The following is a 25,195-nucleotide window of genomic DNA, read 5'->3' as shown; positions in this document are numbered from 1 at the left end:
CTCTAGAAGCTGGTTGTAAAGTTTGAATCCTTTGTAAAATAGCGAGTCCTGCGTGCATGCCTTTTTCCAATTCTGCAATCTGAGATTGTCAGCTCTCTAGATCCATTTTCGTACTTGCAGAATTTCTGCAGCTTCACTTTTTTGCAGCATGTTCCCGTACTTTTCCTCTCGCTCTCTTCAACTCTCTGTTTAGCAGAAGTTCTGCCAGGCCAAAAACGGCAAAACTTTTGCCTGGGCAGCGCGTTCCAGTACTTCCCTGTTTGAAAAATGTCACACGTCGTACGAGTTGTCGCACGGTTTTGATTTTACCGTTTCGATATCGATTGGTCGAAAGGACGACAAACGAACGACAAACACTTGACATGCTCGACATAGTTTTTTCGATCGATTTTCCTTCAATTCGACGTCGATTATCGTCGACGTAAACAGTTTGACAGTTCTCTTCAATTGATCTTGTTCGGACTTGATTGCAACCGAATCGAACCAGCTGTCGTTACTTTTGGTATTTGGTTTAGGAGCTGAGAAGATTTTGGACGATTTTCGACGGATAATAGGTAAGTTTAGTTCTAGATTGGGATATTTTTGTTGCCGAAATGATCCGGCCGGGGTGCGCGAGTGACTGAATCAAAGTGTCTTCCTTGGTGTCTTCTATTCCAGATTTCGGTCTTCGAGGCGGTGAAGGAGGACGGGAAATTTGGCGGGTCGTTCCGGAAGACGGGACGGGAAGGAACCGGTTTGCGATCGAGGTAGTGGTTGGTGTTTGGTGTTTTACTTTCCGCGGGAGGTTGCGGCACATACCTGATGAAACTGGTGAGTCATGTTTTAGAAACGAAGTGTGTGTTTGTACTGTATTGAATTCAAAACCTCAAAACATAAAAATTGTTATCTAATCCACGTTTTTACCCAATAATTCTAAACTAAAGAAAAATCTGAATTACCAGAATTTAAAAAATCTTAAACACTAAAACTGTAAAATTCTAAAGTTTTTCATTCTTTATTTTCAAACTCTAGTATTTCAAATTATAGAATGCAAGCATTTGAATACTAAAAATTTCTTTAAATTCATAGAATATTGTAAATTGTTAATATTCTTAAATTATAGAATTTAATAAATCATAAAATTTTCGAGGTCTTAAAGTTCTCAAAACATTTCACTAAAAAATCTGAAATTCTAAAACATTTAAATTTGGAAATTGAAAAAACCTCAAATACTGAAATTCTTTGATTCTAAAATACTAAAATTGTTAAATTCTAACATTATTAAAATTCTTATAATCCCAAAATTCATGAAATAAAAAAATCTAAATGTCATTCGTCATATTTAGAATTAGAGTTTAGAATTCAAAAATTCAAAAAATTATGAGTTTAAAATTCTAAAAAATCTAAAATAAAATTACAATCAAATTTTTTTTATAGTTTTATATTTTGAAAATTCGAAAAAATTTATTAATTATAAAATTAGAAATTTTCAAACGTCTAAAAATTCTAGAATTCTAAAATTTTAGAATTTTAGAATTTAAGAATTTTAGAATTTTAGAATTTTAGAATTTCAGAATTTTAGAATTTTAGAATTTTAGAATTTTAGAATTTTACAATTTTACAATTTTAGAATTTTAGAATTTTAGAATTTTAGAATTTTAGAATTTTAGAATTTTAGAATTTTTCAATCATTTTAAAATTTCAAAAAATCAGCAAACATACATGCTTAATTAAAAAAAAATCTTGTAATTTCGATTTTAAAGTTGCAAAAAAAATGAGTTTTATAAGTTTTTAAATCTATTTTTAAAATGTCTTAATTTTTAATTGATTTGAATGTTTAAAATACCTTTTTGAATTTTTTATATTATTAATATTTAAGTATGAATTTAATTTAAAAATTGATGCCAATTAAAGTAATTTGGCAAATGTCGCTGTGTATATTAAGAAGCTATCCTGCTCATTCCTAATGTAAACGTCAACGTTATCTTTTTGCAGGCAACTAAAATATTCCAATCTGATCATGCCGGAAACCATGAGTTCGCCCCCGTAGAACCCACGGAAGTATTCACGTTATCTCGTACCCCGGTGGCCATCAATCCGCCTGAGATCCAAGATTGGCGGGTTAAACTTTGATCAGCTCGTCGAGAAGCAAAAGTCCAACACCAACATCCAAGCCGGAAGCTGCGGTCAAGGCAAATCCGAGAGCATCCGAAGAATGCCAAGTTGGAGAAGAATCGGCGATCCGGAAGTTAAATTTCGTGAAAAAGTTAATATTATTGTAAAATTAGATGTGTTTGAATAAAAAATAAAATAAAAAACAACACAACAGTTTTTTTCAACAGCAACATAACCAAAAATCCGAAATGACAGCACACGACAATAGCACGACATTCTAAATAACAAAACCGTGCGACGTCGGTCGAATGTCGTATGACAATGTCGTACAATTTCGATTATCGATCGCACGACAAATACGACATTTTGGTGCAAAAACGTCTGACATTCGTGCGATAGTCGCGCGACATTGTCGTGCGTCGTCGTACGATTGCACGGACGACAAACGACGGACGTCCGACGGACTTTTCAGTCAGGGTTTTTTCTGCAATATTGTACACAGTTGAGTAGATTTACTCAAATTGGGTATTAAAGTTTTTATATTATTTCCAATTATTTTTTAAAGGGGTTGACAAAAAATAGTAATTGAAAGGATTTTACCTCTAAAACAGGGACTAGAAAAATTAATTATGCAAAGGAAAGGTATGAATGTTTGAACTATTTTGCAAATTCTCAGGGTAATTGTAACTTTGGCCTGCATAGCTACCTTTCAATACTGCGGGTTTTGTTGAATAGTTACCTGTAGTCTCGGAATTTGTAAAATAGTTCCAGTTGTCAAAATGCTTACGTGCCCTTTTCGAATGTTACTCCAGACATAAGAAACAGTTGTCAAAATGCTTATGCGCCCTTTTCAAATGTTACTCCAGACATTAGAAACAGTTCAAAACTTTTACATTAGGTAAACAATTTTAGAAATGAGAGTTAGAGGTACTTCCCAAACACAGATGTGAACTTCAAGCACCTAGAATGCTTATAAATTCTAGTGCAACATTTGAAAGGGACGGTAAGACATTGCTTGTTCGGCCTTTCGTCCCATCTAAACGCGTGTAATGAAAGGCCGTAAGAGCAATGTCGTACCGCCCCTTTCAAATGTTGCTCCAGATTTTGAAGCATAACTAGCGTTTCCAAACACGTGATTTAAGGATGAGTTAATGGGTTTCGTTAACCGAGAAAAAAAAAAGAATCCAGGGACGTTCGGAACGTTTAAACCGTACCAAAAAAAAGCAACTCCACAATCCGTTTGAAAGGCTTTGTGTTCTCGCCACAAAACACGACCCGCGAAGGTCGCTTGCAGTGTTTTATTCGCCGTAATCGGCGTACTTCTTACAGCTCAATGATGCGCTGGCCGGTCTTGCTGGTCTTCTCCAGGAAGTCGGCGTACTCCTGGTACGGCGTCTTGGCCAGCGGCAGGTCCTTCCACAGATCGGGCGTCAGGAAGGCGTACGTCTTGGCGATGGCCGCGTAGGTAGCCTTGGCAAAGTTACCCAGCGTGGTCGTCGAGCCGCGCGTCATCGTGTAGCAATCCTCGATACCGGCCATCTGGAGCAGCTTCTTCGGGACCGGGGCCGACACAATGCCGGTACCACGGGGGGCCGGAATGAGACGCACCAGGACGGAACCGCACTTGCCGAAGACCTGTGTGTGGAGAGAAGCAAGAAGTTGGTTAGAAATGTGACGATTCCGAAGTGGTTCTGCGGGGGGAGTTGCGAGATTGAATCAGACGCGTTAGGACGTCATGCCAGTGGTATGCAGCCACCGTCCGTGAAAACCGCATAAGTTTTAAAATTTTCTCATCATTGAAGGGGCTTCGGAAAGGAGAAAAAAGGACATTCCGTCCCGCTATACTGACCTTGCAGGGCACGGTGTGGGGCTTGCCGATCTTGTTACCCCAGTAACCACGGCGAACCGGCACGACCGACAGCTTGGCCAGGATGATGGCACCACGGATGGCGGTGGCCACTTCCTTGCTGCACTTGACGCCGAGACCGATGTGGCCGTTGGAGTCACCGATGGCGACGAACGCCTTGAAGCGGGTACGCTGACCGGCACGGGTCTGCTTCTGGACGGGCATGATCTTCAGCACTTCGTCCTTGAGCGAGCGGCTCAGGAAAAAGTCGATGATCTCGAACTCTTTGATAGGGAGCGAGTACAGGTAGATCTCCTCCAGGGTGCGGATCTTGCCATCGCGCACCAGGCGGCCCAGCTTGGTCACTGGAACCCACTCCTTGGAGTCTTCCTTGCCGCCACGACCGCGACCGCGTCCACGACCACGGCCCCGTCCGCGTCCTCCGCGGCCACCACCGGCTCCGCCGCGAGAACCAAATCCTCCTCTGAATCCACCACGGGCTGGAGCTGCGTCCGCCATTCTGAAAAATAGAAAAGGGACAGATTGAGGTTAGAAACTTCCGGTGACAACATGGCGTCAAAAATCGATGAAAATTTGGGTTTTCTTGAGGAAAATGTGCAATTTTAACAAATTTAAGTTGAAAATTCACGGAATCTAACCCTCAAATGACTGATAACTAATAAAGTATTTAAATCAAAGCAAAAAAAAACGAAACAAGTGCAAGCCACGTGGAGAAATACATATAATTTTCTAATTGAGTAAAATTGACCAAAAATCAAGCTAAATACTAAGAAAATATATTAAATGGAACTTAAACGAGCAATTTAAGTTTTGTCCCACGAAAACTTGTCATAAAAACACAAATACTTAGAAAATTTCACAACAAATTGAACCACAAATCTTCAGCACGTACTTACTTTTTCTAGGTGTTGTCTGCTGTAGAACGGAAACCCGAATGAACGAGTTGACGGCTGTGGCTGAGGGAGCAAGCTTCGGCGCCGCGATGGTCGCTTCGTGGCGGCGGCGTCGGGCGGCGCGTGCCGGGTTGCCAGGGATCACGACGGAAGAAGTTCGCCAGGAGAATGCTGTGAGTGATTTGAAAATGTCTGTACAGATTAAACAGAAGCGCTGTCATGTTTTGGAAATGAATGCATTCATGAATGCAATATGTTTGAGTGCTTGAATTTTTCTGTTTAGAGGTGCATGGTAATTTTAAGCCTCCAATATTGAAAAGATGATCATGATCACGCAATTTTTACCATGCAACTTTTAGGAACTATGGTACATTTTACCATATTTGCGTTTATTGTGGTTTTTAAAATAAATCGAAATAACAGCACATTTTAGAGGCCAGATCTCAGATATTGCGATGGAAATGACGTCTGGGTCCAACATGTGATCCGTCGTTAGTTAGAAAATTGAAAGACTGACCCTAAAACATCGAAGATCTGATAACCCTATCAAATGTTATGAAGACTTAAATGTTATTTATACACTCTTTCGATGCCGGATCTCAGATATTTCGATGGAAATGATGTCCAGATTCATGTGAGGAAGGTATCAACCACCTTACGGTGGATTAAGCAAGGTTTTGTTTTTTTTAAATTAGTATCGAGAAATTAAAAGAGCAACATGGAGTTAAACTTTCTGTCGAGCTGCTGTGAAGTTTACTATGACAGCTGCGAAAGTTTCACTCCATGTTACCGGCTCACATCTCTCATTTTAATTTCTCGATAGAGCTAGGTCACACAAAAAAATATTACTGTAAAGACAAAAGTAATTTATTTTCGATTTAAAAAGTTGCTAAAATTTGCTTGAGGGAAAGTTTATTTCTTGTGTTAAAATTGAAAACTTTTACTGGTATAGTTTTTAGAAATCTCCTTACTAACTGATTTAAAAGTCTTAACTTTTAATACTACTGTAAAATTTCATCATTTCTATAGAGTAGATGTGCGTATGTATCGAGAAAATAAAAGTGCAACATGGAGTTAAATTTTTTGTCAAGCTGCTGTGAAGTTTTCCATGACAGCTGCGAAAGTTTCACTCCATGTTACCGGCTCACATCTCTCTTTTTAATTTCTCGATTGCGTGTACGTACACGTAAATAAAGTGAGGTTAAATTTTGTCAGGCAGCAAAACCAAATTGTGCGCTAGCCCAGTCACGACGTTCTAGCAGGATTCTAGCAGAGTTCTTACAGAGCTGAATATTCTTATAGAATTCTAGCAGAAATGTTCTACCGTTCTAGCAGGATTCTGACAGAACCAGCTCTGCTAGAATATTTCGTGACTGGGAGTGTGCGTACGTGAAATGTCATAAAGCTCTATGGTCGATCTTTACATGTATTGTATTTTTTTTTATTCCAGTAAAAACTCCGAAAAAAATTATCTGCAGTTATCTCAGCACTCTTCAGGTGATATCAGATGTATCATTGGCAACAAGGGAGCGTTCTTTTATTACGTAACGCGAAAAATCGGACTTTTAGACCCCCACCCCCCCCCTCGTAACAAAACTTCCATACAAATTTAAAAAAAATTGTATGGAGCGTAACACGGCCTCCGACCCCCCCTCCCCCCCTACTGCGTTACGTAATAAAAGAACGCTCCCCAATGCCGAACTGTTACGGCGGCGGCCGCGGCGGCGCAAAAAAATTCAGGCAAAGGGCGTAGTCGAAAAGGTGGGATCATTTCAAACAAATTAGCTGTGAACATATTTTTTCAAGCAAGATCCACCGCTTTTCAGAGACAAGAGGATAAAGCATTATGGTATGTAGAAAAATGAAGTTATACAGCAAATTCTGATGTACGTTTTCAGTTAATATTTACTGATTTTCAGTTACTTTTTCGCTGATAATCAGTTAAAATTTGTATGGAGCTGTCAAAGTTTTCTGAAATTTCAGCAAGTTTTCATTTACTGAAATTTTCAGTATAGTGCAGTAAATTTTACTGAATTCAGTAATGAGAAATTGCTGTATACCGTGATTTGGGACTTTTGATTATGCCATAGATTTGTATGTTTTTGGTTGCTTTCGGTAAGAACAGACACGGAAGAACAAAATTAGGACATCCATTAACAAATTTGAAACATTTAGAAGACGGTACCATGTTTGCTGGCCAATGTGATTTTAAAATAAAATTTAACAGCTAAACAATTTCAATTTAATACTTCTTTAAACATCGAGCAAACCCTTGTGCAGCAGCATGGGCAAATACTTCTTCAAGGCCGTTTCACACTTTGGATGCGTCATGCAGTGTCTGATCATCTCCTTCATCTTATCCGCATCGGCAAAGTCAAACTCGACGCCCTCCTCCGCATTTGGCGGCGGCTGTGGCATCAGTTCCTCCATCGTCAGCATCATGAACGGCAGGAAGGTGCAAATGAGGAAGGTTTCTGAAAATGCATAAGAAAGTAGTTTTACAGAAATGATTTCAATTAGTTCAAATCTAGGTCTACTTACCCAAATGGCCACATTTTGTAATTTCCACGTGTAGGTCGACGAGGGTTGGAATCTTTTTCAGATAGCCAAATCTGTTTAATGTGGCCACAAATTCGTCATAGTAGAACTTGATCAGCTCATCACGGTGACTGTTTCGGGTTTCATAGCTGACTGAGTTGTACATCGAGTAAATCAAGTCCACAGCCGGAGATCCCCACATGCTGATTTGGTAGTCGAGCTAGAGAAATCTTCAATTAATTTCAAACAGACAAAATGATACATTTAGGAAACACACCAATAAAATATCTTCGGTTTTTCCTTCCACAATTTGGTACATGCAATTTTTAGAATGCAAATCTCCGTGGTTCAGCACGTGGTACCTCGTCGATTCGTCCAGAGTGTAGACATTCTTTAATTTATCGAAAATTGCCTCACTAATTTGCTCCAGCCGATCGCCGTAGCTTTCGTAGCCGGGCCATTCCCGACACACCTCAGACAGCGTGATGATGTAGCTCGTCCACATGGGCTTGAATTCCTTAATGTCCATGTTTCCGAGACCTTTGTCCAGAGTTTTCATGACGGGCAGCTGCAACACAGAATGGCTTTAATATAACAGGATTAAATTTTTAAAGAGTTTCCTACCGAGTCGGCGAGATAAGTGGAAGCGGCGTGCCATCTGGCCAACTTGGCGTACAGCATCTTGGACTCTTCCAGGTCCATCTGGCCAGATTTGACGGTGTAACCACGCACGGCAAGGTCACTGAAAACCATCACCCAGTGCGGATCGCTGGAGCTGTAGAGGAGCCTAAAATCGGATAGATTCAGTTAATAGCTGACTTTTTGATGAGAAAGAAATTTAAAATTAAACTGTTACTGTTAAAATTCGTATACAAAACAGATTAATTTAAATTTAAGTCAGTAGTTTCAAAACAAGCCACTGCCAAAAATGATGGCGCCACCAGAATTTTCTAACCTATAGGTAAGAAACCATGTTTGGTTAATCGTATGTCCGAGGCACTCACTCATTTATCAAGCAATTAATAGCAACAATGTTCAGAAATTGCAATGTTTCATAATTGCAAAAACCACCCTTAAATTCATACTGATTTGGGCAAGCGACGCCGACGTCCCAAACGCCACGCACATCCAATATGGCTATCTTATCAAACGCCACACTGAAAAATCTCCTACACCGTAGAAAACAACAGATAGTAAACAATAAACCTGATATCTGATGAACATTGAAGGTTTTGAATGCACGATTTCCAAGCAGCTGAGCAGCAGCGCCGGCGGCTAGATAGCTCCAAAATTGCTCATATACGGCCTAGTATACGGCAATACGGTATCTAATGACGCAATCAAGCTAATCACGCAATCCCCACTTCTGGAAGTTGAAACTTTGTCCCATTGGGGCTGATTGTGGGCAAGACTTTTGCTGGATTTCACGAATTTTAAAATTACAACGTTTGCAGGGATGATGAAAACGTAGTCTATGCAATAAGATCTAAAATGATGAGAGTTCCAGCATAAGTCTAATATCTATCCAGCGAGGCTCAGTCGACTTGAATAAGTACGATCGAGCTTTTCAACGAGTTATAAACAACAAATTTTGCAATTCCGAAAAACACAATTGAATGGATGTTGCAATGAACTAAAGAATCTATACAATGTCGAAATGTATTACTTTTCGATACAACTGCACTTTTCAGCACTGTTTTTTGGTGATTATATCTCGGATTCAAAAATCTTATTTTCGTTTCATGGTGATTATTACAACGTATGACCAGATTTGGTTTCCTTCTTTACAAGATGTGGCGTTTGGAAAAGAAGCAAAATTTGAACCTTCGTGATCATTCAGTGGAATTGTAGCATTTTACTTGTCACGAAAGCTTCAACCGCTTTGATGGATAAACAACTATTCTAGCTATAATTACTATAATTACTGCCTCTCACCTCGGTCCCAGCTCGGTGTCATCTCCGGCGGCCTTCAACAGCCGATACATCTCCGGCACGACAGTGTTGTACATGAGCGTTTCCGTCTCAAAAAGCGCCCCGTTCTTCAGGAACTCCTTCTTCATACCCTCCTCGGCCGGAATGGTCTTCACGATGAGCGAAGTTTCGAGGTCCTTTCCACGGCTCCGGTAGCTAACCGCTGCCCGGAAGATGATGCTGGCGTAATGTTCCCCCACCTTGGATCCGGGAACGATCTTCAACGCGCCAACGGTCACCGTCGAGTCGTTCTCCGAGTGTTTCAGGACCTTCTCGAAGAAGGCCTGGTCCATCCAGGTCGGTGCGTGCATTTCATCTTTGTTGAACGCCATGCTTGGAGGAGTTCCGAAACTCTCGATAAAACCGGAATTACGCGACGCGCGTCAACAGGTGATGGGCAGGTACGCAAATAACGCTAGACCTGACACGCGACACACGTCCCTCTAACGCTGGAGACAAACCGAATACTGAACGGTACTTCGTATGTGGTCGGTTAGTTTTATTCTAACTCTCGCGAGAATACATTGACAAAGTGAGCTAGGCTAGGAGACGCGAGGTGATGCAGCACATAACTTATCATTTTTGGTCGGTCCACTACAGACAGCTGCCGACTGCCATAAATGGACAAACGTACAATACATCTAAAACCTAGTCTAAAACTGACAACAGTGACAACGTTTCTAGATACTGTCCACTTTGTCTACTGGTGGTGGTTGTATTTCTCAATTTGCAAATATTATTCTAATATCAAATTGTAAAGTCATTCCATCCATTGATTCCGTACTGCTAAGGCATTTAAAGTTGCACCTGATTGATAGAAATACCGAATACCTATATGGAAATTCTGAACCGTAGGCTTATGGGTATGGCCATTGATTTTATGGATTCGCTAATCCGAACTAACACTAACCTATACCGTTAAAAAGTTATCCCACTTTTCTTTGGCTCAAATGTTTCGTTTGTTTTTGTTTTTGGAAGATTAACGTTTTGTGATACAATAATAATAATACCTACAACTTTACTGAAGACACCGAATCGATTCGAAATGTCCCTTCCTACACTGCATATTTTAGAATATTCATACAAGGGAAGGGAAGGGATGGAATGGAGGTTGGCAGCCCTGCTATCGAGAGCAGAAGCTGGAGCTGTGCGGTCCGCGGAATTTCAATTATTTTAACGTTTGTTTTATAATAATGGGCTTGAAAAGTAGTGAAAAGCTTGTAAAATGTGTGGATTTGCTTGTGGAAAGTGAAAATTTCCTTTAGTTTTATGAATTTGACCAGTTTTTCGCGATTTTTATTTCTACGACGCCTGGTTTGACGGGTTTGACAGTTCAAACAAATCGTCGCGGTGGCTTCGGTCTTGCAGTTGTATTAGTGGGATGTGAGCTAGCTCGCTCTAAGGGTGGTATTCAACCTGTTGTATTTTTTTCTGCTCCTAAAATAACAAAAATCTTGACAAAAATCAAATAGTGCGAAAGAAAACAAAAGCAGTGTGCAACGGAGTGTTTTTGGAAGTGATTAAACATAAAGCAGCGCTCAAGCAGTTTTATCTACTACTGGAGGAGGTGTTGCAAAACTACACTAAGGTCACGATCGGGTGAGGTCGGTCGGAAATGGTGGATACTGCGCTGAAGCCGCAGTATCTCATCTGCAGCTCATCAAGAATTGCCAGAGAATCTTTTCTCCAGGATGTGATCAAGCTGCTCGCAGCTGGAATTTTGGGCGCATGCCGGACAACGTCCGGGTGCTTGAAAGCTGCCTAAAAATTGGACAACCAGGTGATCCAGAAACTTGGTGAGATCTATGCGAACTAAAATTTTTGGTGAGATCTATGCGAACTGAAATTTTAAAATGTTTGGTCGTTTTCGAAGAGTGATTCGAGAAATTGAAATTCCACCGAATTATCCAGATGATGATTTTTTGAGTTTTCTTTAAGGTGAAGAAAATTGATCATCACTAGAAAATATTCTGTATTAATTCAATTTAACGAATTTAAGCACCAAAAGGAATCAGCATGTGCCGGTTGTTGCCTTCTTGAAGCCACTAAAAGAATTTTTGATCTAAATCAATTGTGCTTCAAAATTTATGTAATTTTGTGGCACAGTCATTGACGTCTTAGTTGGCAATCATTGATTGATGACGATTTCCATAACTTTACAGGGAATGGGATAATCGTTACCAAAAGGTATCAGCATGTGTAGGGCACTATTCTAAACAACTTGTTGAAGGTGTTTTCCTCAAATCGGCTTAATTAGCCAGTGGACTGTAATTTTTCACTCGGATTTGGCGGAAGAACGAAAAACTCGCGTGCGTTCTCTTCGAGTGGCAAGTAAAAACTTAAACGGCTTTATTCCAAGATTGTAGTTTAGAGGTGGGAACAAAATAAAAACTAGCTATGTACACTAAATTGAAAACACCGATTTTTTAACAACAAACAGAAGGAATTATGTCAAAATATTGAAAGCGACGCAACATTTATATCTTTGAACGAAAAATCATGACAATTTTGGAAGTCTTCACGTTAACCTATTTTTTGTGCGTGAGAAAGGAGAGCCAAGATCTCTTCGTATGTTTTCTCTTGATGAGCGTATTTTTTTTCTTCTGATGAAAATTCTTCCATCGCTGGTGGGGAGAATTGATCCCTAGTCGGTATCTTGTCAGCGTTTGGAAGAAATCTCGGGTTTTTTTTTTTGAAAAGGTCCAATAAACCAAATTTCCAGTTTTTGCTTTTTCGATGTTTTTCAAACCGCCTTGAGTCAGGGGTATCAAAAAACACCCAAAAAGCAAAAACTGAAAATTTGGTTTATTGGACCTTTAAAAAAAAAAACTCCAGAAATATATACGTTTTAGAAAGTTGTGGAATAGGTTCCTGAAGCCCTTTGTCATTTTTTATGAACAACGGTAAAACACACGATTAAAAACCATTTCAGATCCCTTTTTTCGTTTTAATGTAAGGCATGGCACTGAAACCAGCCTTAGCATCCATTGATTGTTTCAGTTTTTCGTACATGGATTCCTTTAAATATTTTATAATATAATTTTGGTCCAAATATCAAAAATTTCATGGTGAAACTTGTTAAATTTTGAACATTTTTCAGTGTAATTTACAGAAAATCCTAGAGAAAATCAATAATATGGATGAATATGAAACTACTTACTTCTACTATTTTGAAAGTTTCTGTTTCAAATATTTTTTTTTAACGCTTGACATGACTCAAATAACGTTTTTGGTCAAAACCCTTTCACGCCATGGAAGAAGGAGATCATTGTTGCAAATTAACATTCCAACGCCGAAGGCTCCATAAAAGTTGGAATAGTAATAGTAACTCGCTGGTTCTCGGGCATAAATCAAGAAGAATCAAGATGATTCTTCTTTCCAGTGATTTGTTAGGATGTCTAGATGATTCTAGAACTTTTGAGAGCCTAATTTGACCAAATCTGTAATTTTTGGGTCAAAATCATCGTTCCAACTTTTTTATGCGTGTAAAATAAATTCGCCAAAAATTTCGTGGAGGCGTTTTCAAAAAAGGTGGAACGATGTTTTCGGTCTCAGAAATTACAGATTTGTTCAAATCAAGTTCTGTAAAATTTTAGGATCATCTAAACATTCTTTCAAATCACTGTAAACAAGAATCGTCCCGATTGGTTGAGTAATGCCCGAGTTGAAGTTACCGTTCCACCTTTTTTGGGAGGCTTGGGCGTCCGTGTAAGTTGGACATGCGTTGGGCGTTCCAGTGTTAATGTACCTGAAAAAATATTCTAGAAAAGGACGCTTAGGGGTTCATTTTCCAACATCCGTACACTAGAACACATTTTACGTGGGGATTTTTGATGCATTTTCATTATGAAATATTCCATATATTTCAATGGAGGTGCGCGATACTTTTTAAATGTTCACCTGTTAGCTTAGTGAATGATCGTGCGCCTCCATCAAAGTATATGGAAAAAAAAACTAAAATTGTTAAAAATATTTTCTTGGTCACGAATGTCTGAAAATGATCCCTTAAGTGACCTTTTCACGAAGAAAATTTTATGATATTTTGATTTGCTATGACCACTGTCCGGCATGGCGAGCCTTATCAGCCAGAAATGAAAATTGTACCTTGTAATCTAACACTAAAACAACAGTTTATTTCAACAAATATACTTGTTCTCAAACGTCTAGCAAACCCTTGTACAGCAGCATGGGCAAATACTTCTTCATAGCCTCTTCACACCTCGGATTCCGCAAGTTGTGCTTGATCAGCTCCGTCATTTTGCTCTCATTGCCAAAGTCAAACTCGAAACCTTCATCCTCGGCATTTGGTGGTGGCTGAGGCACCCCTTCTTCCATCATCACCATCATCATGGGCAGGAAGGTACAAATCAGGAAGGATTCTGTAGAATGAAACGCTTCAATATTTAGATTTTGGGCGAATTTAAGTTTTCTTACCGAGATGACCACATTTCGTGATTTCAACGTGTAGATCTACGAGGGTTGGAATTTTCTTCAGGTAGCCAAATCGATTCAACGCGGCCACATATTCATCGTAGTAGAACTTGATCAGCTCATCGCGGTGACTGTTTCTGGTGTCATAGTCGACCGCATTATACATCGAGTAGATCAAGTCGATGGCCGGAGTTCCCCACATGCAGATTTGGTAGTCGAGCTGAAAAAATGATCTGTTCGTTTTTACAAATAATAATGTATATTCAATGGTCCTTACCAATAGGATATCTTCGGTTTTTCCCTCCACAATTTTGTACATGCAATTTTTAGAATGCAAATCTCCGTGGTTTAGCACGTGGTACCGCGTCGTTTCGTCCAGGGTGTAGATAATCCTCAATTTGTCGAAAATGGCCTCACTAATTTGCTCCAGCTTGTCTCCGTAGCTTTCGAAGCCTGGCCAAGTCTGACACACTTTGGAAAGCGTGATGATAAAACTCGTCCACATGGGTTTGAACTCTCGAAGGTCCATGGTCCCAAGTCCTTTGTCCAGGGTTTTCAGTACGGGCATCTACAAGATTCGATCAGTAAAACAAACAGTCATAAGCTAAACATGAAAGGAAGTACTTACCGAGTCAGCTAGATAGGTGGAAGCGGCATGCCAACGGCCCAACTTGGCGTACAGCATCTTGGCCTCCGTCAAGTCCATCTGGCTAGATTTGACGGTGTATCCACGCACGGAAAGGTCACTGAATACCATCACCCAGTGTGGTTCACTGGTGCTGTAAAGAAGCCTGTGGAAAATAGAAGTGTTTTTGTTTTAAATATCAGCTGAGACTCGATTATCCGAAGGTCTTCAAGGATCCTTGAAATAATCGAAATAAAAATAAACCATTTTAAGTTGTTTTCAGCAAATAACTCAATAATGACTACCTCTCACCTCGGTCCCAGTTCGGTCTCATCACCGGCGGCCTTCATCAGCCGGTACATCTCCGGTAGAACCGTACTGTACATCAACGTTTCCGTCTCAAACAGCATGCCGTTTTTCAGCAATTCCTTCTTCATGCCCTCCTCGGCCGGAACGGTTTTCACAATCAGGGACGCTTCGTGGCTTTTTCCACGGCTCTGGTAACTGACGGCCGCCCGGAAGATGATGCTGGCGTAGTGATCCCCAGCATTGGACCCGGGAACGATCTTGAGCGCGCTAACCGTCACCGCCGGGTCTTTCTCCGAGTGTTTCAGGACCCTCTCGAAAAAGGCCTGGTCCATCCAGGTCGGTGCGTGCATTTCATCTTTGTTGAACGCCATGCTTGAATGAGTTTTGAAGCACTCGATAACACCGGAATCACGCGACGCGCGTCAACAGGTGGTGATGATGACTAGATACGAAAATAACACTAGGACGTACACGCGACAACCCTTCCTCTACAGCTGACGAATGACCGACTACTGAACGGTACTTCGAAGTGGTAGGTTGATTTTATTCTAGCTCTCGTGGGAGTACACTGACAAACTAAGCTGTGTCATGTACCGTGAGTTGATGCAGCAAATGCTTATCATTTTCGCCGGTTGCCATAAATGGACAAACGTGCAATACATCTAAAATTGACAATATTTGTTAGGTACGAGCCGGTTGTAATACCAACAGTGTTGACTAGTAGGTAGTGGTTTTATATCTTTTTCTTGAAAATATTTTTCTACGGTTTGAAAATGAAGAGTCATTCCATGGATTGATTTCATATTGGAAGTTTTATATCTACCTTGTTAATGGTCTCATCAGCTGTACCGTGCGGCGTTTTTTTTTTCTGGGCAACCATTTGAAAAAAAGTACCTAATTGGATTTATTCAGAATGTTGAATCGGCGGCAATGAAAATCATAAAACCTTATTAAAACATATGTTTTTAACAAGAATAAATAGAGTTTTACATGTACTTTGTATACACATATGACCTATGTGCTCTGATTTAGCTGATGCAGTTGAAATTTTAGCAGGATTTTTATTAATTACGTTTCAAACCAAGCACCAGCTTCCGTGTTCGAACCGGCTGTTGCGTTTGAAATGGAATTCATATACGATTTGAATAGAATTTGTTAATTTCGGGTACAAATATTATGGAATCATTTTAAACAACCATCCGCCCCCATTTTTATCCGTGGGGGTACTAAATTTAACGCGTGCCCAAATTTCGGATAAAATATAAATCATATTGAATATTGATAAAATGTATTTATGACGAATAATACACAATTTATTGTTAATCTAATTACCGTAAACTGGGGTCAATCGGGACACATGGGGCGAATTGGGACAGCAGTTTTAACCATGTTCGAGCAAATATTTTGATTTTTCTGGTTGGTTTCGGTTAGAACAGACTCAGACTAACAAAATGTGTACCTCCATTTCCAAATTTAAAAGCTTCATTCAGTAAAAAAGCAACATTCCCCCTTAACATGTTTAACAAATCTCATTTCTTTTGATAGGGTTCGCAGACCTTCAATATTTCTGACTAATCGGCAAGACTGATAAAAAACCTATCCAACGATAGTTCGCATGGAAGATTCAGATAATATTTGTATCACAATACCTGAAATACGGCCTCCAAAAGATGTATAAATAACACTTAAGTGCTGATAACTTTTGATAGGGTTGTCAGATCCTCGATGTTTTAGGCTCATTTGAAAGGTCTTTCGATTAGCCAACTAACGATGGGTCGCATAATTTTTATTGAAATATCTGAGATCAGGTCTCCGAAAAGTCGATGTCTTTATCGGAGCTTTTGGACATCTGGGGCATTAATTCTTCCGGAGTTAGCAGAAAATCGGTAGAAAAGAAGTAGCCAGGAATGATTCTGAAATATTAAGTTTTATGATATAAATCCGAAAGCTATCCTGTTCGAACACTTAACGAGACTGCTTGGAAGAAGTTTGGTTCCGGAAGAGGTCGTAAACTCCGTAACGTTCAACTTTTCGAAGAACTTTTTCCGAAAAACGGCCCATCCATCCACTTGGGTGCGATAATTTCGTCTTTGTTGACGAGGGAAAACTATTTCGCTTCTGCTATATCACGTCCTCGCCTGGGCACTGCCACTTGACGATTGACTGTGCTGACAATGAAAATGAATTGATGTGACTAGTGGAAGCACGTTGATAACTTGAAGTATGCACTGAAACAGCAATTTGTGTCAATATAGCAAATTGAATCAATAATGCGATTTTGTTCGGATTGCAAATCTTTTAAAATTGAAATTGCACAGCAATTCTCTACCAAAACCGGAACTGGATTTTATTTGTATTTTTTTATTTGGCTCAAACTTTGTGGGGGCCTTCCCTATGACCCTATTGTGTCAATGGTTCACCCATACAAGTCTCCATACAATTTTGGCTGTTGTCCATACAAAAATGGTATGTAAATATTCAAACATCTGTAACTTTTGAGTGAATTTTTTGATCACCAAGTCTTTGGCAAAGTTGTAGGTATTGTTGAGGACTATTGAGAAAAAATAGGTACACGGAAAAAACGCAGATTTTTTAATCATCTTTTGTTTCACAAAAACTCAATTTCCCAAAATACGTATTTTTTGATTTTCGAGATTTTTTGATATGTTTTAGGAGACAAAAATCCGCAACTTTTGAGCCATAGAGAAACATGGTAAAAAAATCTGCCGCCGAGTTATGATTTTTTGAAAAAATAGTGATTTTTGGAAAAAATCAAATATTCATTCAAAAACAAATTTGACGTTATCTTTTAATTAAAATTGAATTTACAATCGAAAAGTACATTACAGATTTTTTGAAAAAGGGCTCCGTTTTCAAGATATAGCCAGCGAAAGTTTGATTTTAGCGAAATATTTGCAGTTTTTCGATTTTTGTAAACAGTGACCATGAGTGACCATTTCTAAAAATATGTTTTTTGAAAAGCTCAGAAAATTTGCTACAAAATTGTATAAAAGACATTGGAGATTGGACCTCGGGTTGCTGAGATAGAGCCGTTTTAAGGAAAAGAAACACGAAAATTGTAGTTTTTTAAGTCTCTCCCAAACAACCCACCGTTTTCTAATTTCGATATCTCAGCAACTAGTGGTCCAATTTTCCATGTTAAAACATGAAACATTCGTGAAATTTTCCGATCTTTTCGAAAAAAATATTTTGTAAACTTTTAAATCAAGACTAACATTTCAAAATATAAATAAAAATGGACGAAATCGGCCGATTTCGTAGAGAGTTGCCAATTAAAAAACTGTCACTGAATCCGCTTTGTAAATGCTGGCCCCGATACTCTTTACGGGTGTTTCGCTCAGGAACAGGGAAAGATTTACTTTTTTTTTACTATTGTGCATTGTCTGGTGTGGGCTCCCGATTCCCGACTAACGTGTTGATAAAATTAGTTAAACGATATGTAATCAAAAATGCCAAGCTAAGAAGATAAGATCTAGTGGCTGTATTTGATAAGATGCAGTGCGAAGAACAAAAAAAAAACCCAAAAACCAAGGAACCAAAACACCAAAATTCCAAATAAAACCTTACATATATAAAAACAACTAGGAAACTAAAAAAAAAACAAAACAAGTATTACAACCACATCTGCACCTGAGCAATTCATATTTCTACTTGTTTTCCTTATCGCCAATCTGAGCGGTTAATCTGTTTTGAATACTAATTACAAGCAGAAGCACTAAAAAGAATATTTCTGTTTATTATTCTTAACAAGCATCGATTTTATTGCGATATCACGTAATCAGCAATCAATAATAATATATCTTTTATAATCTATTGGGGGAATACATTTAACAAATAATACACGTATCTCAAAAATCAAGCAGTCCCTTGCCCCAAAACGTTGGCAGGTATCTCTTGATTGCCTCGGCATATTTGGGATGCCGAAAGCAACGATCGGAGAGATTTTCCCAAGCTTTCACACTGGCCAAATCGATCTCGATGTCATTGTCGGAGCTTTCGACCATTTGGGGCACCATTTCATCCGGAGTCAACAAGAACATTGGCAAAAATGTCGTAGACAGGAATGATTCTGAAGTGAATAAAAGATTGTGCAATAAAGTTGAATGAATTGCATGATTGCTTCAATGAGGCTCACCCAAATGACCACACCTGGTTATTTCAACGCGAAGATCTATCAACGTAGGGATTTTCGGTCCGTAGTCAAACTTCTTCAATGCTGTTGCAAATTCATCGTAGTAAAATTTGATCAGCTCATCGCGATGGTTGTCTCTGGTTTCAACACTGACTGCCTGGTACAGCGAGTAGATGATATCGACTGCAGGTTGTAAGGTCCCGGCGTAACGGACGCAGCTTGTTGGCTGCCAGTCATCCTCCCGACCACCCCTGACCTACAGTCCGTCGCCGATTCCTCTGCGGATCCTTCGGAACCTGATTCCGGTACCTCTCGAACCACTCGCGTCGCAACACCACTCCGCGCAACGTGTACTTCCACTTCCCGTTCATCCATGACTGTCAGTCTCTTGTTCCTACTCTCCCGCCCACTGTCGCTCTTCTCTCCCACGACTACCACTGACACACCTCATGTGCCAAGGGGTATCACACTCGAAGGGATCAGACCCTACACAGGTGAACCCCAAGAGCTAAGCTGATAATCGAGCTGAAACGATAGCAATCTGATAAGAAATGGTGCGCTTTTTAATCGCAATATAAATTTACCAGCATTAGGTCCTGTGTTTTTCCGTCAACAATTCTATACATGCAGTTCCTATAATTGCAATCGCCATGATTTAAAACGTTGTACAGTGAGGATTTGTTACAAGTGTAAATGCCACACATTTTTTCTATTATCTGTTTTTTGAACTTTTCAAGTTGTTCGAAATAGCTTTGGTATCCAGGCCATTCCAGACAAAGTCTAGCTAGAATGCTGATATTCTCCACCCATAAATCAGTGACATCTCCTCTGAAGGCAGTTCCGATGTTACAATCCATTTTCTTAATATTCGGGAGCTACAATACAATCATTGAAAATCTTTGATCAAATATCCTAAATGTCTCGCATACCTTCTCAGCAAGACACATTGAGGCGGCATGCAATCTACCAAGTTTCGCGTAAAACATCTTTGCTTCAGCCAAATTTAGTTGAGTTGGCTTAGTAACAAAATCTTTTTTGGAAAGATCATCAAAAACCATAACCCAAACCGGATCCTTTGAGGAGTAATGCAGTCTTGGCCCCAGAACGGTGTCATCTCCTACCACGGGTCCCCCAGAGACCGTTATTATAAAAAAAAATTTCCATTCAAACCAATGATTGGACATGGTTCCTGGGACCATTTTACACCTCTGGACCAAGTTTCAAAATATTTGCCGGCAGGAATTTCGAATACGGTCAGTTTTAGTGTTTCGAGTAGAAATTAAGGGAAATCACATGTAAAATGCGTAGAAAAAGATCAAAGTTTCAATGTTTTAACAACAAAACATTACTGGTCATGGTTTTAAATTGTATTAACATGTAGCAGAATGATATAAAAACGATTTACAGCTCTGACTTAGCCGGATTAAGCCGATGTTAAGTGACTTAAGTATATTATTTACAAGTTTATGCCTTAATATCTAAAGAAAACTCCTACATCAAGTGATTTAAAGTCAAGGAAAACTAGGTTGCACAAAAATAACATAAAATGGGGTGACTTTGAGCCAAGGGGTGACATTGTACCAACAAACGCTTTTTTTTTTCGTTACAAACATGCATATATTTCATCTACAATCAACAAACAACGTTTTTAGATGTGACTTAACTCACCTAAGCCTGCTAGATTAGCTTAAGTATAGTAACAGCATAACAATATCTTAGGAACGCAAGTGAAAAGTTTGAAAGTTAATTAACAAAAGGTGACGCCTTACGCCTGTGCTGAAGAGAGGCTTATAATGTATAAGTGTATCAAATGTTCAAATCATAATCAAGAAGTGTAAATTGAGGTTTTGTGAAATGTTAAGTGTGAAGTGTGCGTAGGACTAAAACAAGTGGTTGCTATTGTAATCAATTACAGCGTTGAGCAACCGATCATTGTACACTTCGGCGGTTTTAGGCGCTTTGTACCGTTGCCAAACGACGTCAAAGTCCGAATGTACGGACTCAGAGGCTTGCTCATTATGTAGCCCAAGTCCTCGTCCCGTTGCCTTACAAAAATCAGGTACGTGATGCTTAGTAATATGATATTTTGAAGTATTAGGTAGCTGAAGGTCTTCCCAGCTAGACACAAATTCGTGGATACTTTCTTCAAAACTAGCATCTAGTTTAAATGAGAAACACTTATTATATACGTCGTTGAACTTCTTCAGAGCCTGATAAATAAATAAATAATTGTTAAAATCTCTCACCTTCTTTCTCAAATAGCTTACCTTAGCGTAACCAAGTAAATCAGAATTAAGTTCCAAGCAATCAGCCGCCTTCAATAGCGCGTGACAAGCCCGGCCTGTAAAACCATATGTTTTCTGCTGATGTCGTACGTTGGCTTGGCTCACCCACAAATCTGCCCAATCGGGAGAATTCTTCTCTACTCCCTTGAAGATCGTATTTACAATTCCGAGTGTAAGATGCAGTGGCGGAGGAGGGCAAAGGAAAAGGATTTCGTCGTCATCGTTTCCGTAGATCAATGGTTCGTATATGCAGCAAGCAGTGTTCCTGCCACCCATCTTTTTGTTCAAATAGTTGGTCTTGATGTTGCCTTTGGTTCTACTTGTTCCCTTGCATGTTCCAAGGGCTGACTTTTGTGCCTCACAGTATGGACATGGCTGTCTCGAGGAGTGTGCCATTATTCCAGTAATAATATTGATTATCTTGAGGTCACCTGCTATTATGGCTTCGATGTTTTGCAGCTTCAGCAGTTTTGTCCATATTGGAGCGACGTTTTCATACTTTTCCGCGAGATTTTGCACAAGAGCAATGATAAAAGTCGTTTCACACCGCCGACCTTGAATGCATTTCCAGTCAGCTGCTCCAGATTTTTTGACAGTACAGATAGAGTTATTTTGAAAAATCCACCTCCTCCATCAATTCCCAATTTCACCACAATGCCATCATCACTTGTGTACGATCTTGACTGCTTTATTCGATTTATGAGCTCTTGAACATCAGTACAGTACACTGCAACTTCTTCTTTTGCTTTGCCCAAATTTTCGCTGTCTGTAATGATTTTTAATGATTATATCAAGCGAATTCACTTGTTTTTAAATCATACTATCTAAGTTGGACAGATGCTCAATCTTGAACAAGTCTTTCAACTGTCGATTCAGTTCCACCAATTTTGTGCGAATTCCTGGTTCAACCAAAACACCCGTCGTGCGAAGACTTTTGATAACTCCTATATTAAATAAACCCTTTTTCTAAATTTGTTGTTTAAATAAAATTAAATAATACCCATTGTTTTTTTCATGCTCAAGTTGTTCTCCGCTTTGACTTGAAATATATCATTAGCATGCAGATTTTTTGATGTTTCTGATCTTGTAGACATTTTCTTGAAAACCGACGCTTTTCCTTTCATGTTACGCAAAGTTATTGTTCCATCTTGGGGAAAAACTTATTCAGTACAATATAAGTATATTAAGAGAATTTATTACCCGATGACTCATGTGAAGAATTGAGATAATCACGCACTGCTGCATCCGTGGAAGAAGAAGAGGACTCGCCACTTTTCATAATTTTAGTTAAGTTTGCTGTCCTAGTGGATTGATTGCAAACATGCCTTTTGCCTGGGCCAAAATCGCTGAGACAAGTTTCACATAATCGCATCGTCTTGCTATCAGAAATTTCCTCATTGCTGCGTGGTCTCCCCCCTTTTGACTCTAATCGGTTTAAATCCTGGCAAATTTGTTCCATCGCGAATTTTTGCAGCAGTGCAAATTTCACACTTGCAAACACCCGAAGATCTTGTTATTGTTGTAGAATCATACTTATAACTGTGAACCTTGAATGTTTCTTCTCCTTTGGAATTTTTTTCCACAAGCATGCCGGCATTTTCCACAGATAACCGTTGGGTAGAAATTTCTTCTTTGTTCAAAGTCCATCAAAAAATTTGCTCCAATGACGATTCCAACGTTTGAGGAAATCGGCCGCAGAGAAGCCGCCCAAGTGAGACACAAAACGCAAACCAAAGTTCTATTCCTCTCGTGGAAATCCATTTTTGTAGACAAATTCTTCGCACGAGGTGACGAACGTTCAAATCCGAGAACTTGAAGAACTAACAAACAAAGTGGTAACCTTTGGTAACCAAGGATTCCTACAACAGGTTCCGGCAGCGAGAATAGAACAAGCAGATTAGCGTAGCAAAAACATCAAATTCCTTTGTGGGAACATAAATAGACCAAATTAATTCGTCTACAAATAATGAAATTAACATAAAATTCAAGCTTATCAAAGCAATCTTTATGCGTTTGTTGGTACAATGTCACCCCTTGGCTCAAAGTCACCCCATTTTATGTTATTTTTGTGCAACCTAGTTTTCCTTGACTTTAAATCACTTGATGTAGGAGTTTTCTTTAGATATTAAGGCATAAACTTGTAAATAATATACTTAAGTCACTTAACATCGGCTTAATCCGGCTAAGTCAGAGCTGTAAATCGTTTTTATATCATTCTGCTACATGTTAATACAATTTAAAACCATGACCAGTAATGTTTTGTTGTTAAAACATTGAAACTTTGATCTTTTTCTACGCATTTTACATGTGATTTCCCTTAATTTCTACTCGAAACACTAAAACTGACCGTATTCGAAATTCCTGCCGGCAAATATTTTGAAACTTGGTCCAGAGGTGTAAAATGGTCCCAGGAACCATGTCCAATCATTGGTTTGGATGGATTTTTTTTTTATAATAACGGTCTCTGGGGGACCCGTGCCTACAGCTCGCAACATTTTGTGCACTTCCGGAAGCACAATATTGTACATGGTCGCTTCAGTTTCAAACAGTCGTCCATCCTCGAGCAGATCCTTCTTTATACCCTCCAACTCCGGCAAAGTTTTGACAATTAGAGAAATGTCCTTTGACTTGCCCTGGCCCACAAACTTAACGGCTGCTCGGAAGATGATGCTTGCAAAGTGGTCTCCGGGTTTGGATCCGGGCGCAGTCGTAAATTCCGTAACTTTGACAGAGTCATCGTTCTCTGACTGTTGTAGCACTTTTTCAAAAAACGCCCCATCCATCCACTTGGGTGCGTTCATTTCGTCTTTATTGTACGCCATGACGCGGGAAAAGCTAGTTTGCTTCTCTGTAAACACGTCCTCACTTGGAAATGGTCAATGAAAGACTGCTGTTCAAGCTGTTGAAAATGGCTTTGAAATTATATTGCTTGACTGAGCGATGCACAGTGAGATCTTAGTACTGCAGAAGGTTGTGAAATACAGTTTTGTTTCATGGTCAGAATGAGCTCAAATTTTAAATTAAGCCTAGGGATGGGCCAATCTTTGATTTCAGGGGGTAATCCCGAGGAAGCAAGAATCTGGACCACCCTACACAGTAAAAAAATGTGATAATTTGGAAGATGGAATTTTGGTAGTTTGAATACTACCTCTTTTGACGTAGACTTACGTCTTTGTCGAAGGTACTGGGGTGTCATTCCAAAAAACCCGGGCCGAAGGCCCTGGATTACTGCGTCATCCGTCAAACGCTTATATCTTCCTTCCCTCTAATCGGATCGACACGATTTATGTGCCATTCGATTCGAAAATTATTCAGCAATTTGCTATAAAACTTTCATTGTTGGCAAAATAGTTTAACTATTGAAACAATTGAATGTTTTAAAATGTTTTCAAAATGCACACATTTTGCAAGCAAAATGAGCGCTTCCCACTCACGAACGGGAATGTCAAGTACCTATTTTGAGGGCAGGGCCGTGCACAGGATTTTCGAAAGGGGAGGATTTTCTCGAAAGGGGCGCATGGGGTGCTTGTTTAGATTGCAAAAGGGCGCTAACAGTCAATCTTTAAACTCAATAAATAATACTTTGGTATATTTTACATATATTTTGCTGGTTCGAATCCCGCGGCGGACGCTCTAAAATTCTAAGTGTAAATATGGGTATCCGGCGCCGTCGCTCTGTGCCTTACTCAAACAGGGCGGCGAAGTCCTTGTAATTAAAGGAAAACACTAGTGGTTGGTCTAGTACCGGCCGACAGATATAAAGTCAACTTCGTTTTTTTTTATATATTTTACATTGGTGCAACAGGAGACTACACTTTTTGAATTGGCGCTGCAAATCGTGTTGAATAGCGCAATAAAGGGGGGCGTTCATTCGGAATTTGAGCGAATTTGAGATTTTTACGCAAATGAGAGTTTTGGCGTACATCGGAAGAGAGATGGGCCGTTCACATGTGAAGCGTAAAACGGGGTTTTAATGAAGAAGTGTAGCAATAATTGCTCAAAACAAGTTTTCATAAGTTTCCTTTTTTT

At 39.4% G+C, this 25,195-nt stretch overlaps 4 protein-coding genes and 1 long non-coding RNA gene across 6 annotated transcripts; 1 reads left to right on the top strand and 4 right to left on the bottom strand.

The window, feature by feature from the left end:
• Positions 1–285: 285 nt before the first annotated feature.
• Positions 286–2,252, top strand: LOC119768879. Of its 2 annotated transcripts, none has more exons than XR_005278278.1 (3): positions 286–554; positions 658–810; positions 1,975–2,252. It is a non-coding gene; the product is annotated as an uncharacterized LOC119768879 (long non-coding RNA). The 2 variants fall into 2 exon arrangements; XR_005278279.1 differs by having other exon boundaries at positions 631–810.
• Positions 2,253–3,329: 1,077 nt separating this feature from the next.
• On the bottom strand, positions 3,330–5,003 carry LOC6043429 (40S ribosomal protein S2). The gene is made up of 3 exons (XM_038260461.1): positions 4,858–5,003; positions 3,944–4,460; positions 3,330–3,729 (listed from the first exon to the last, which is right to left on the bottom strand). The coding sequence occupies exons 2-3, from the start codon at positions 4,457–4,459 to the stop codon at positions 3,418–3,420; spliced, it is 828 nt and encodes a 275-aa protein (XP_038116389.1). The 5' UTR covers position 4,460; positions 4,858–5,003; the 3' UTR covers positions 3,330–3,417.
• Positions 5,004–7,093: 2,090 nt separating this feature from the next.
• Positions 7,094–9,859, bottom strand: LOC6043428. The gene is made up of 5 exons (XM_038260459.1): positions 9,328–9,859; positions 8,017–8,179; positions 7,670–7,960; positions 7,396–7,612; positions 7,094–7,328 (listed from the first exon to the last, which is right to left on the bottom strand). Exons 1-5 carry the CDS (start codon positions 9,693–9,695, stop codon positions 7,108–7,110), a joined length of 1,260 nt encoding a protein of 419 aa, XP_038116387.1. The 5' UTR covers positions 9,696–9,859; the 3' UTR covers positions 7,094–7,107.
• A 3,609-nt stretch (positions 9,860–13,468) lies between these two features.
• LOC6043427 lies at positions 13,469–15,607 on the bottom strand. The gene is made up of 6 exons (XM_038260458.1): positions 15,552–15,607; positions 14,732–15,390; positions 14,423–14,585; positions 14,072–14,362; positions 13,798–14,014; positions 13,469–13,742 (listed from the first exon to the last, which is right to left on the bottom strand). Exons 2-6 carry the CDS (start codon positions 15,097–15,099, stop codon positions 13,519–13,521), a joined length of 1,263 nt encoding a protein of 420 aa, XP_038116386.1. The 5' UTR covers positions 15,100–15,390; positions 15,552–15,607; the 3' UTR covers positions 13,469–13,518.
• A 2,885-nt stretch (positions 15,608–18,492) lies between these two features.
• Positions 18,493–24,064, bottom strand: LOC6043426. Its single transcript, XM_038260457.1, has 6 exons — positions 23,646–24,064; positions 19,811–19,998; positions 19,466–19,756; positions 19,378–19,406; positions 18,885–19,072; positions 18,493–18,818 (listed from the first exon to the last, which is right to left on the bottom strand). Exons 1-6 carry the CDS (start codon positions 23,986–23,988, stop codon positions 18,598–18,600), a joined length of 1,260 nt encoding a protein of 419 aa, XP_038116385.1. The 5' UTR covers positions 23,989–24,064; the 3' UTR covers positions 18,493–18,597.
• Between the last annotated feature and the right edge of the window lie 1,131 nt (positions 24,065–25,195).

The sequence above is a fragment of the Culex quinquefasciatus genome, chromosome 3 (assembly GCF_015732765.1).
Source record: "Culex quinquefasciatus strain JHB chromosome 3, VPISU_Cqui_1.0_pri_paternal, whole genome shotgun sequence".
In the NCBI taxonomy this organism is placed as follows: Eukaryota; Metazoa; Arthropoda; class Insecta; order Diptera; family Culicidae; genus Culex; species Culex quinquefasciatus.
Note: the sequence above shows the minus strand (reverse complement) of the source record. Positions and strands in the feature narration are given on the sequence as shown.